This window comes from Gobio gobio (assembly GCF_949357685.1).
Source record: "Gobio gobio genome assembly, chromosome: 22".
Taxonomy (NCBI): domain Eukaryota; kingdom Metazoa; phylum Chordata; class Actinopteri; order Cypriniformes; family Gobionidae; genus Gobio; species Gobio gobio.
The window spans coordinates 20,003,383-20,017,492 of NC_137118.1; the positions used below are offsets into that span (position 1 = coordinate 20,003,383).

The following is a 14,110-nucleotide window of genomic DNA, read 5'->3' on the forward strand; positions in this document are numbered from 1 at the left end:
TGTCAAAGAAAATATGCTATAAGGATCATTAAGTAAAGCAGCATTTTTCATTTTTCTCTTGTTTTTGTATAACCTTTTCTAAATATTAATTTATGTTAACATGCATGTCTTAATATTGCGTTTCCTCCTTTATTTATTTTTTATTTGAAGAGTAATTTAAAAATGCAAATACCTTAGGATTTCAAACATAGCAAATAAAACGTAATTATAATAGAAAACATTCATCCAAACTCTGCTGTATATTAGAAACACCTTCTTTATTATAATCAGTTAACTGAAGTTCATATTTACATAATGTGCAGGCAGTTTTACGCTACAAGAGACTCTTTGAATAATAGGCATAGTCTACATCAATAAACTATTTTTTCCATTATTTATGTGACTTGCTCCTTTATTTTTCATTCTTTAAATTTTAGCTGCTTTGTGAACTTTTATGGCATAACTCGGATGTTCCTTTAATAACATTAACGCGTTTATGACTCTACCGGAAGTGGAATGAAGTATATGTCGCAGTGGAATCTGTTACTGGGGTAAAGGGCGAGTTCACAGCCTCCGTTTTCATTTAGAGGTCTTTTCTTGGCTTGAGGTTAATGTTAGACATATAGCTCTGTTCCCAGCTCAGACATCACAATGCTGCAGAACTCTGGGTGAGTTTCACTCCCGTTCTTGCTGATAAACCGTGTGTTGCACAGTTTTGTGAATACATCAATGTGTTGTTAACTAGTCTAGTACTTGTACTAGTTCCTAAACTTTTTACATACCTATTGAGTCATTCGATTGTAGCTTGTGTTGTTGTGAATGACATAAGAGGGCTCGACTGTTTTGTCAAAGTCAAAACAGGCAGATCAAATTAAAGCTAGCAGCAAGCAGGAAAATTTGCAGATTACAGAGCCCTGTTTCCGTATTTATAGTATTTTTCTAAACTTGAATAATTTGACCTTTACCCTACTATCCTATGCGCAGGGTTCTAGGAATGCCAACGCAAATACAGCTTTTATTCTTGATATATTGGACAAAATGGACTACAAAAGTGCAAAAAATGTGCGATGCAAAAAGTGGCACAAATAAGCCAATTGCCTATAGTAAATAAATAAGTAAATATGTTAGGTATCCTTATATTTGATATTTGTGGCACTTTTTATATGCCTTATTAATGTGTGTGTGTGTGTGTGTGTGTGTGTGTGTGTGTGTGTGTGTGTGTGTGTGTGTGTGTGTGTGTGTGTGTGTGTGTGTGTGTGTGTGTGTGTGTGTGTGTGTGTGTGTGTGTGTGTGTGTGTGTATGTATGTATATACACACACACACACACACACACATTAATAAGGCATACACACATTAATAAGGCATACACACATTAATAAGGCATACACACACACACACACACACACACAAGTATATGTACTAATATCTGACATTGACAAAAAGTAGGGGAACCATTATTAAACAAACGTTGCTTCAAAACAAATGGCAGGTTAAACTGTATAATTTGAGTCGGTCACATGACTTTGTTCTCATCAAATCTAAAGTCAATTATATTGACGGTTATATCCATCTCTGATTAGTTATGTTTCGCCTATCTATTATTGTTTGCATAGTGCACTGATTATGATATGATTATTATAATGTGATTATGCATTCATTTTAGGAAGCTGGCTGGATGTACGCTCTTCATTACCGGAGCGAGTCGAGGTATTGGCAAGGCCATTGCTCTCAAAGCTGCAAGGGATGGTGCCAATGTGGTCATCGCTGCCAAAACCGCTGATCCGCACCCCAAACTGCCGGGCACCATCTACACCGCTGCAGCAGAGAGTGAGCGCAGCACTCCCGTTACTCTTACATACATTTAGGCTACGCTTACACCACAACGTTTTTCCTTTGCGTTTATGAAAAGTTGCGCTTACAGACGACAACATTATCAAAAACGATCCCCGTTCACACGGATCATCGAAAACGATTAAAAAACGCTGTATTCTGCTGCCAGGCCAGTAGATGGCGATGTCACTTTGTAACGAAACACTGTGTCTATAGAGGGTATGTGCATGATGTCACAGAGCTACTGCGGTTACGCCCACTGAGTGGCAAAAAGACTAAGGCTGTTTCCGAAATCGCCCCCTATACCCTCATTCACTATTCCCTACATTAGTCCACTGATATAGTCCACTTCGAAAACGAGTGAGTGATTTCGGACACTAAGTCGCCGGAAAGGCTGCCGATTTTGCAGTTTGTGCTTGCTGTTTGGCAGCTCCAGTAATAATGAAAAGATTTATCCTGAACTATGCTACGGAAACTAGCATGTAACCTTAATCAAACAATATAATAATCATCTTAAAAAGGATAATTTATACCTGTATGCATGATATTGGGCTGGACCAGTGCGGTTTCGGAAGATGGATGGATGATTGATTCAGCTGTGGGCACTATTTGAGGGAACAGCCATTTAGTGGTGTCCGAAACCATAGTGGACGTTATTAAGTGCACTCATACAATCCCACAATGCACCACAATAACGAGTTTGCAACCGATGTATGCTCGACGGCTAGAGAATACCCATAATGCACGGTGAGAGTCGCGCCGTGCATTGAATGAATTCCCGCGTTTCGCCAGGAGATGGCATCGACTCACACACTTTTTAAGACCAATGATATTGGGCCCACTCACTTGTATCATCTCCAATTGAGCACGTCTGTTTACATACCCTGATAAACACTGATTAAATCGGTTAGTAGCTTTATTTTCACTTCTCTAATATTTTCTTCATATTCATAGAAAATAAATTCCTTTCCGATCTGATATATGATGGAAAAAAGGATCAGTGCGAGTTTGGTAAAAGGCGGATTCGAACCTCTGATCAATTTGCGTCAAATCTTATCGTCAAGCGTCTTACCCCTACACTATTGCTGCTGATGAAGATTGTGTTTTCCGTAGGTGTGTCTTCCTCAACCAGACGTTTAAACAAGCCGATATATTTAAATATATTTTTTGTAAATTGCATCTACTCCAGTAAAATGTTTCTGTTAAAGGACCCACCGACATTTTTTTTGCTTCTGACGCCCATAATATTAATAGTAGCCTACTATAAAGTATGAAATATATAGGCCTACTACAAATATTATTATTATTTTTTTTAATTAAATGCTTATTAGTTACTTTATTATTCCCCTTTCCAAGTAAGTTCAGTGCCACACAAGTAAAGAGTTATGGTTAACTTTAAGCTTGTTGGCTCGTTTTTGGAGTAGTGGAGTAATGGAGAATGAGGGTACATAGGGCGAATCGGACAGCGGTAAGTTCATTCATTCAGTGCGCGACTCTCAGTGCGTTGAGAGTACACCGTCTGGTTGAGTGAGAGAACGTTTCAAACGCATAAGGAGTTGTTTCTCGTTTGCTCTCGAAATGCTCTCGCGGGACTTTGCTGTCATACGCCGATCGGGCATCGAACAAGCATATTCTCCAGCGCGTATCTAATGTACACTCGTTATTGCGGTGCATGGTGGGATTGAATAAGTGCACTCAAAGACGTCCACTATTGTTTCGGACACCATTAAAAATGGATGTTCACTCCAATAGTGCCCTATTTAAGGGTATAGGGGGCGATTTCGAACACAGCCTAAGTGGCAGCATTGGTTTTCAGCGTGAATGTTGCGAAAAACACACAAAACTGGACTTCATGCAGCGAGACATGTATTTGCAGTTATCATTTGGTGTCAATATGTTGAATTTTGGGGTAAAATCATACCTTTTATAAATTGTATTGTTATATATTGTATTGACAATTCATGAAAAGTTTTAGGGCTATATATATATAACATTGATGTAAGTGATCACCCGGATTTAGACCTACCTGTATTGTATTTACGTAAAGCGTTTGCAGGCAAATTTTTCTTTATGTATTTGCCCGGCGTCAAATCAGGAACAAATAAATGTCAAGAAACGTGATTCCTGGCTGCATGTGAATATCCATGGATCACTGGATCTTTGGTTAGTTGTAAGGAACACTTATATCGAGTCCAACCTTTAATTTAAACAGAAAATCGTTTGTCTTACTCACGTTTTCTCAGTTTTCCCTATTAACTCCAGTCATGCAGCAGCTTTTTTGCCACTCAGTCTGGCCGAGGGGGCGTGTTCCGGCGGGAAAGTCAATGCATACTCTCTATATTTCCCTTTTTCAAAAGTTTGTGTTTTCAGGCCCCCAAAACGCCATTGTCCTGTAAATGAACAGCCAAAACGCATTAAATGTTTTCAGTTTTTAGTTGAAAACTGTGTTGTGTAAATGCCCCCTTAGAATTAAATACTACAGAATGGATACTATGTCCATAGCTTGTGTATTTAACTTTTCGACACAGCTCCGAGATTTAGTTTTTAAAAAGTGTTTTAATAGCCAAATTCCCAGTTTGATTCTACATTACCCATAATCTTGAAGAGAGAGCCACCTGCATGCTCTCTCCCATGAAGCATTGAGAATGATGTGATCATTGTATTTGTTGTTGTTCGTGTAGATTTGTTTACATTTGGATGTAGGTCATTCATTGGATTGATGATAGATTGGTATTAACAGGCCTCAAGTGTGCCAAGCAAATATTCCAGGCACCATCACACCACTGCCACAAGCCTGGATTGTTGTCACAAGGCCATGGATTCATGCTGCTGATTGGGGCTTTGATTAATGGCCGTTTGGCTGTTGGTTCTATCAGTCAAACATAGGGCTGTGCGATATGTAAGGAATAATCGCGTCGTGACCGCATCACCACCTCGGGTGTGCATTATTTTTCTAATAATTCAACGGCCCAAAGTCAATTATTCCGCTTATACTACGGTTATACTAGCCAATCAGATTCAAGCATTCAACGGCCCCGTAGTATAAGATGATATATATCGGGTGGTCGAAATAAAAAGTCTGTCGTTTCATATTATGCGCTCTATCGTTTATTTCGTGCTGTCGCAAAATACATTGTTTAAGGCAATACTTTTTCATCATTTGAATGACTGCAATCTTACACTCCACCACCAGGATGCAGGAAGATATGTGAATAAAAATAAATAATAACAGCATGGCGAGTGAGAAACAACAATGGCATGGGAAAATTACAATGACAAACAATAATCGCATATTAATGAGTACATTTTTGAGTAGGCCTATATACTTTAAAATCTAAAAACAGAAATAGTCCTTTCCATGTGGTCAATATAAACTATTCATTGATTGAATTTACAGAAAAGGTACTATATTGTGATGTATATCGTTGATATGAGTTCACTTCTATCGTGATATGAGATTTTGGTCATATCGCCCAGCACTTCATCACTTGAATGCCACAGGCTGTTAATGCTTTGTTGTTGAGCATGTGCATCACCTCGTGGATACAATGTTCTGTACCCATCTTCTGGCTTCTTCCAGCATGATCAGGCACAATGTCACAAAGAACAGGTCGTCTCAAACTGGTATTTATGACAGCAGGCTAACATAGTTCCAACAGAAGTCTATTCACAGCATGAACACATGCAGAACATACAGTACCGGCCAGAAGTTTTGGGTCAGTATGATTATTTGAGGTTTTTGAAAGGAGTTTCTTCTGCTCATCAAGCCTGCATTTATTTATTCAAAAATACAGTAATAATAACTGTAATATTGTGAAATATTATTACAATTTAAAATAAATTGAAAATTTTTAAAAATGTAATTTATTCCTGAGTTTTCAGCATCATACCAGTCTTCAGTGTCACATATATAATATGCTGATTTGATGCTCAAGAAAGTATTATTATAATCAATGCCTAAAACAGTTGTGCTGCTTCATATTTTTGTGGAAACTAATAATTTTTTTTTCAGGAATCTTTGATGAAAGTTCAAAAGAACAACATTTATTCGAAATATATATTTTTTGTAACATTAAAGGGGCTATATGCGTTTTTCTGAAATTTAAACTCGCGACTGACACCTGTGGCCAAAAAACAGAACTGCTCTTATTTTCTGCTCGCTCTCGCAGCGGTGGTGACGTCACATCCGCAGACAGCGCGGGAAAAAAACGACCCGCCAGAAAATAGGAAAAATAGGATACAGGCTTATAGGTGCACCCACTGTGAGCGGACAAGGTGTCAGTATACTCATCAGGAGATGTTTGAGTCATAAATGGTAAAATAAAAAGGCTATTGTTACGTTTATTTTGGGGAAAAAGTTGCATATAGCCCCTTTAAAAATGCCTCTACGTCACTGTTTGATAAATTTAATGCGTCCTTGCGGGAATTTTTTTTAAATTAATTATTTTTTAAAAAAAAACCTTACTGACACCAAACTATTTATACTGTGTATATATATGATGTCCAGAGGGGATATTTGTTTTTAATGACCCTACAAGTTCAAATAAACCATCAAAAAAGAAAAGAAAAAAAAAGGCAAACTACAGCTACAGGTTTTTTTTACTATGGAAAAAAAAATGTTTTTTTTTTGTTTCAGGATGTCTGCAATGCTTATTATAATGATTAATCTATGCACATCGTTATTTTCATTCGTAATCATAATCTTTAGTCAGAAACATTAACTTTCATTCCCCTCGAAACTGACTGCAAACTGCCTTTCAGATCTGCCTCCATTTAGTTAGCAACACCCAACTTCCTACAATCCAATCAATTCCCATGGACGAAATCAAGTCCCGCCCTACATTTTTCGTATACGTCACAATAGAGAAGAAAAGACTATCGCAACTTCCGACATTAAAGGGATAGTTCATCCATAAATTAAAATGATCACAATTACCTCAAGCCATCCTAGGTGTATATGGCATTCTCCTTTCAGACGAATACAATCAGAATTTTTAAATATTCGTCTGAAAGAAGAATGTCATTTACACCTAGGATGGCTTGAGTAAATCATGGGGTAAATCTTTTTTTGTGTGAACTAAGTCTATTCCATCATTCTCAATGGTTTGTGGACTTGAGTAGTTCATTCTCTCATAAAAGATGGTAAATACACTGTATTTTTTTGGTACACTTTTTTTTTACAGTCACTATTTTTTTAAGTGATAGGACCATGACCAGATAATGTCTGTGTGATAGTTGAAGCTGCAGGAGGGAAAGCACTGCCGTGTATCGTAGACGTCCGTGATGAGAAGCAGATCAGTGAAGCCGTGGAACAGGCAGTGGAGAAATTTGGAGGTGAGTGACAGCATCTCAAATATCTATTCTTCTTAGACGTTTGTACATTTTTAGTGCTCAGCTGTGTTTTAATTTGGTTTTCATTTCCCGTGGTTCTGATGACAGGGATTGACATATTGGTCAACAATGCCAGTGCCATCAATTTAACAGGAACTCTGGAGACTCCAATGAAGAAAGTAGACCTTATGCTGGGCATCAATCTCAGGGGGACGTACCTGACGTGAGTAGAAGCATCATGTTTTTAGATTCACAGCTCATTGTAATAAATCGCTATTTTATTGTGTCACAGATCATGTCAGATAACCATAACTTGTTTTGAACACGCAATATTCTGTTTTCTTTACAGGTCTAAAATGTGTATTCCACATCTTCTGAAGAGCAAAAACCCTCACATACTTAACCTCAGCCCACCTCTCAACCTTAATCCCGTCTGGTTCAAAAACCACACAGGTGAGTGGAAGAGCGTTCTCACATTCTGTGCTTAAGGCCTTTGGATTTAAAGTACCATTGAACATTTATTCGACAATGGTTACAAATAATGCCACTAATCTTGTTTTCCGTTATGTCTGTGTAGCGTATACCATGGCAAAGTATGGCATGTCCATGTGTGTACTTGGAATGGCCGAAGAGTTCAGGGGATCTATTGCCGTTAATGCATTATGGCCCAAGACAGGTAATGGGTTTCATACTTCAGTCATTAAATAATTGAGTTAAATAATAATTAAATAATGAATAATGCACAAGTAGCTATTGCTGACTCTGTCTTCTGTATAATGTATATCTACATATTCGATTCAACATTCAATTAAATTGTATTTCCTACCATATCATTGAACTGCCAGTTGTGGGTCTTTCATATGGAATGGAAATGGTAAATGGACTGCATTTATATAGCGCTTTTAACAGACCTACGGCCATCCAAAGCGTTTTACATTTTCGTTACATTCACCCATTCATACACTCATTCACACATCGACGGCGGTGTCAGCCATGCAAGGCGCCATCCAGCTCGTCGGGAGCAGCTGGAGTTAGGTGTCTTGCTCATGGACACCTCGGCACTTGGTCAGGTGGAACCGGGGATCGACTTCCGGTTTGTAGACAACCTACATGAACCACTGAGCCACTGCCACCGCAGTCTATGAAGTCTCTCCTCGTGTGTTTGCATAATGATGCATTTAAACGTTAATGACCAAACGTATTTTATAAAAGCTTCCAATCCTGTTGCTGATGAAATACAATGTGGATAACATTGAATAAATGTATTTTTGTCAGTTTAAATACTGATTATTAATCACTCTTCTCTGCTTAACCGTCGGTCATCCACCACGTTTGTGGTTTAATACTTTTTATCCGTGTTTGTAGTTCTAATCAAATCCTCGTCCGACGTGCAATGGTTTGTGGGCAATATTAGTCTTTAGAGTGCATGGATCTGCACTTTGGATTCTAACCGGAAAAAGTAGATAATCCGGGTATCTTTGGAATACTCATTTTAACTTACTACGATTTGAGACACTATTTTGAATACTATTTAGGATGGATAGTATGCAAATTGGGACGCAGCAATAGTAAGACAATTTTGTTTCACTGAATATCAGACTATAGGGATATATAAAAGACACTTTTATAATCCAATTTTCAGAGAATAAAATCATGTCCCATCACCATTTTTATCTTGTTAAAAATATTTTTTTTCACACTTTCACTCATTGCTGTTTCAATTAGACTCTTAATAACATAATTGATGTAATACAATGTCTGAAATTACGTTTAAAATATATATGTACTCCATGACCCATGGTTTGTTATTAGCTTCTGAGGTAAATCCATGTGACAGTGTTTCAGCAATGGTGAATTGTGCCTTTAAAGAGATGACTGTGTTTGTGGCTTTTAATGCACAGGAACAATAGGAAACTTGAATAGATATTCTGTGAAAGCAGCCATTCAAATGGTGCACACGTATCATTGTTTCAAAGTTGCATGCTGGACCTTTTTATTGATATTCAACATGTATTGATAAATATTGTAAACTTGCTGTGGAATTAAATATAAGGGTGTGTTCACACTAGGCAGGTTTGGTTCGATTGCTCTGTTAGTGCGGTTCATTTGAATAAGTGTGAACGCTGCCATCTGAACCCTGGAGTGCACAAAGCGGACAGAGACGGCTGAAAAGATGGGTCTCGGTCCACTTCCAAACAAACTCTGGTGCGGTTTGACTGAAATATGTGCGCAACATGGACCAAAGACATGTAAACGAACCAAAAACAGGATGTGATGTCATGAGATGCGACCCTAAAAAGTAGGGATGCACCGATACGATAACTGATAATTCTATATATTTGAAAGCCAATTGCCGATATATTGGCTGATAAATCTAAATCCAAAATATTATATAATTTGAATAAAGTCTGATTAGTAGTGATTACAAAAACACCATGTGTCACTATTAAAAGCCATGTCCCAAGCACACAAATATGATGTTCTCATTATAATTTTATGTAGCCTACATGACAGACTTGTGCTGCACCTTTTTGAAGTGATTTCAATCATATTTAAAGCAATTCAAAACCATCATGGCGAAAAGTTCGCATCTGAAGTGTCTCAGCTGAAAGAAATAATACATTATATAGCAGGTTTAATATGCTATATAATTTTCTTATCGGGCCGATAACGATAACATCAAAAATTACCATATATCGGCCGATACTGATATGTTGGCCGATATATCATGCATCCCTACTAAAAAGGACAGAATGCCCAAGCATACCTGTTTTTTCTCGCAATGTTGCCCATCATAGTTCGGTACAGCCATCAGAACCAGATTTTCGTTTGTGTGTGTGACGGAGGGATTACTGCCGCTGTTTTTTTCACATTTTATATGCTCTTCACAAGTTCTCAGCTGGTCAAAATACCATCATATGTAGGCTACGCACATACAACAAGTGCATTTAGCCCAGCACACACCATTGTTTTGGATGTTCCATTGAGAAATATGCATAATAAAAGCTGACCAATCAGGTTGTGAACATATCCCTATGTAAGTTCGGTATCTTTAGGTTCAGTGTTAAAATACCATTGTGGACTCTAAGCGGACCAGGACTTATTTTTGGTCCGGACCAAATGAACCAAGCGAAAAAAACTACAAGTGTGAACACATCCTAAGTCAAAATTTGACAATGACAACTAAATTACTTTTTATTCATAATTAACCTTCAGCCATCCAGACGGCTGCCATGGAAATGTTGGGTGGTTCTAAGATTGGTAAACAGTGCAGGAAGGTGGAGATCATGGCTGATGCAGCCTACGCCATCTTGAAAAAACCCTCCAGCTTCACAGGACAGTTTGTTATTGATGAAGACATTCTCAAAAAGGAGGGCATTAAGGACATGGATATATATGCTGTTGAGCCAGGTTGGTAAATGTTAAAATTGTAAAGTAAATTTTTTTTTAATAACTTTATTTATTTGTTTGTATAAAAGCTAGTTTTTTTTTTTTTTTTTTTAGACCTTGTATATAATAACTTGACAGTTATGACATATTACAGGAAACTTTGAATGTCGACACGGCACATAAAATGTATCTCCCTTTTTTTAGGTCATCCTTTGCTTCCTGATTTTTTCTTGGATCTACAGCCAGAGGATCTAGCCAAGCAAATGGAGCAGCATGGTGAGTTATGAGGCATAACCAACACATTTCATCCATTTTTGTTCTTCTTGGGGATTGACTTTCATTTTAAGCATACTTCAGCAGACTACTCATTTAGTGCCGATATTTTAACTCTCTCTTCAGGTGCCTCTCCGGTTTTCAAAAGTGAAAGTGGAAAAGATTCTGCTGCGGGACCTATTTCTGACATGTTCAACGTAATCAGAGGAATTCTCAGTCCAGATATAGTGAAAACCACACAAGGAGTGTACAGATTTGATTTAACAGGTAGTTATGAAATCACATTAAACCATTTGAGTGCCTTTGAAGTTTTGTAGCTTTCTTTTTTTTTTTTTCCTCTGCTGAATAATAAACAATAGGCTTTGGAAGACCATTTCTGCCACATAAGAAAAAAACATGCTTTGGTAAATTATAATTATCACAAACAGTGATAATAATAACAACATAAATGGGAATTATATTCAGTTGCGAGAAAAAGTATGTTAACCACTTGCAAAATCTGTGAAAATGTGAATAATATTAAATAAATAAGAGGGATCATACAAAATGCATGTTATTTTTTATTTAGTACTGTCCTGAATAAGATAAGAAAAATATTTACATATAGTCAACAAGACAAAAAAATAGCTGAATTATTAAATTAACCCCGTTCAAAAGTTTATGAACCATTAATTCTCAATACTGAATGTCGTTCCCTGGATGACCTATGGCTGTTTTTTTTGTTTTGTGATGGTTGTTCATGAGTCTCTTGTTTGTCCTGAGCAGTTAAACTGCCAAATGTTCTTCAGAAAAATCCTCAAGGTCCTGCAAATTCTTCCAGCATCTTTTGCATATTTGAACCCTCTTCAGCAGTGACCGTATGATTTTGAGATCCATCTTTTCACAGTAAGGACAATTGAGGGACTCAAGCACAACTATTAAAAAAGGTTGAAACTTTCACTGAAGCTCCAGAAGGAAACACAACGCATTAGGAGCCTGTGAAAACTTAGGTAAAAAAGACAAATTGTACTTAATTTGTCTTCTGGGAAACATGCAAGTATCTTCTGTTGCTTCTGAAGGGCAGTACTAAATGAAAAAAATATATATTTAAACAAAATAAGAAACATTTGGACATCTTCATCCTGTTCAAAAGTTTTCACCCCCCAGCTCTTTATGCGTTGTGTTTCCTTTTGGCGCATCAGTGAATGTTTCAACCTTTTTTAGTAGTTGTGTTTGAGTCCCTCAATTGTCCTTACTGTGAAAAGATGGATCTCAAAAAATCATACAGTCACTGCTGGAGAGGGTTCAAATATGCAAAAACTGAAGAATTTGCAGGACCTGGAGGGTTTTTCTGAAGAACATTGGGCAGTTTAACTGCTCAGGACAAACACGAGACTCATGAACAACCATCACAAAACAAAAAAAACAGCCATGGATCATCCAGGGAACGACACATAGTATTGAGAATCAATGGTTCATAAACTTTTGAACAGGGTTATTTTAATAAATTCAGCTATTTTTTGTCTTGTGGACTTTATGTAAAAAAAAATTATGTAAAATCTTATTACATTTTCACAGATTCTGCAAGTGGTTCACATACTTTTTCTTGCAACTGTATAATAATAATAATAAAAAAGATACAAGCCGTATATGTACTACCTCAACTTCCTGTTTTAACAGGAAATATAACTTTTAACGTTACACCTGTGCTGTATAGAGTGGTGCAGGTATGACGTCATTTTGTAGGCCAACCTGCAGTTAGCATCGCCCTGGTTCCCTCAAGATAAACCCAATAGGATTTTCGCATAGGCTTTTGGATTATCGCTAAAAACAAGCTCTGTGATCAACAAAAGTTTATGATACTGACACGTTTTGTCCATCAAGATAATTATCACAGATGAACACAACTTTAATGAAGTCTAAATGCAGTCGCCTGAAGTAAAAAGCTAAAGGTAGGCTATAAACAAACGACACCACGGTCACTCGACTTCAACGTCACCATCACTAAGCTACCATTTTCTCAGAACATAGAATAGTTTATAAGAGCACAATTATAAGCATAATGGGGCTGTAAAAGCAGACTGAGCTGACCTGTTCTGCGTAATGACGACAGCCTCTGTAGTCCCATTTAGCCACTTGTTAGCAACTAGCTTTTTCAAGACGCATAACACCTTTAAAAAATCACGAGTGGGGTAATTGATGTATTTTATGTCTTAGAATAAAACATGAAAGTGTCTGGAGCTTGTGTTCACCACAGACCTTATTTCAGCCATTTAAATAAAAACCCATTGACTTTGAGACGAGGGAACCAGAAGTGCTAAAATGCTAACTCGCTTCCGCGTTTGGCCTACAAATTGATGTCATACCTGCATCACTCTATTAACAAAGTTTACTGGCTGGATCGACAGGCGAGCATGCTGGAGTCTGGTTCATTGACCTGAAGAATGCCGCAGGAAGTGCCGGCAGCGGGGAACCACCTGTCAAAGCTGACGTCATCATGTCATTGGACAGTGCAGACTTCGTCAAGATGTTCGGAGGTATAAAATGTGTTGTTGATGCACTTCACACACTAAACTGACATAACCGGATCATAGAGGAAGTTTCAAAAAATTGATGAAAACCATGCTCTTTATCAATAGGGAAATTAAAGCCGACAATGGCCTTCATGTCTGGAAAGCTGAAGATTAAGGGTGACATGGGCCTTGCCATCAAGCTGGAGAAGATGATGGCCATGATGAAGTCCAAGCTGTGATATGATCACTCAATCTGCTGCCTTACATGATGTACATGATCTTGTTTCTATATCACTGTTTTCATTAAACCATTTGTTGTTCAGCTGACACTAATTTTAATAAAGGATTTTCCTTTAGTTACATTTTCTTCACTGCATGTTATTTAATAGTACTGTTATTGCAACATCATTCTAAAAAGCAGAAATTACCATGATAACCATAGTTTCCACCAACATACCATAATGACTATAGCTACAGTAATACCATAATTAACCAATTAACCAAAGTAATACAGGAGCTCATGCAAGAGCTTTTGAGAATCTGCCATTTCTATTTATTTATTTTTTTACTATCATAATTCTAGTATTTGAGGGATGGAGGTTTAACTCTAGCATTGACACTAATTATGTATTTTGATGTATCCTTCTTGAAAGTGGTTTTAGGAAGCCACTGGTTATAAAACCATGTTTTTAAGCACAACTACAGTATAATTAAAGTACATATTATTTGATCTTTTTGACTTCTGCTTTCTGCCCTCACACTAAAATTAGTGTCAGAACAGCCTGTTATTCTCTAAACTAAAGTGTGATGATCC

General features: G+C 37.3%; 1 protein-coding gene across 1 annotated transcript; it reads left to right on the top strand.

Annotated features, from left to right (window-relative positions):
- The first annotated feature begins 268 nt into the window (after positions 1 to 268).
- hsdl2 (hydroxysteroid dehydrogenase like 2) lies at positions 269 to 14,026 on the top strand. Its single transcript, XM_079804620.1, has 11 exons — positions 269 to 647; positions 1,644 to 1,807; positions 7,046 to 7,144; positions 7,250 to 7,364; positions 7,491 to 7,594; positions 7,719 to 7,817; positions 10,358 to 10,552; positions 10,736 to 10,807; positions 10,931 to 11,071; positions 13,192 to 13,320; positions 13,423 to 14,026. Exons 1-11 carry the CDS (start codon positions 631 to 633, stop codon positions 13,533 to 13,535), a joined length of 1,248 nt encoding a protein of 415 aa, XP_079660746.1. The 5' UTR covers positions 269 to 630; the 3' UTR covers positions 13,536 to 14,026.
- Positions 14,027 to 14,110: the final 84 nt, after the last annotated feature.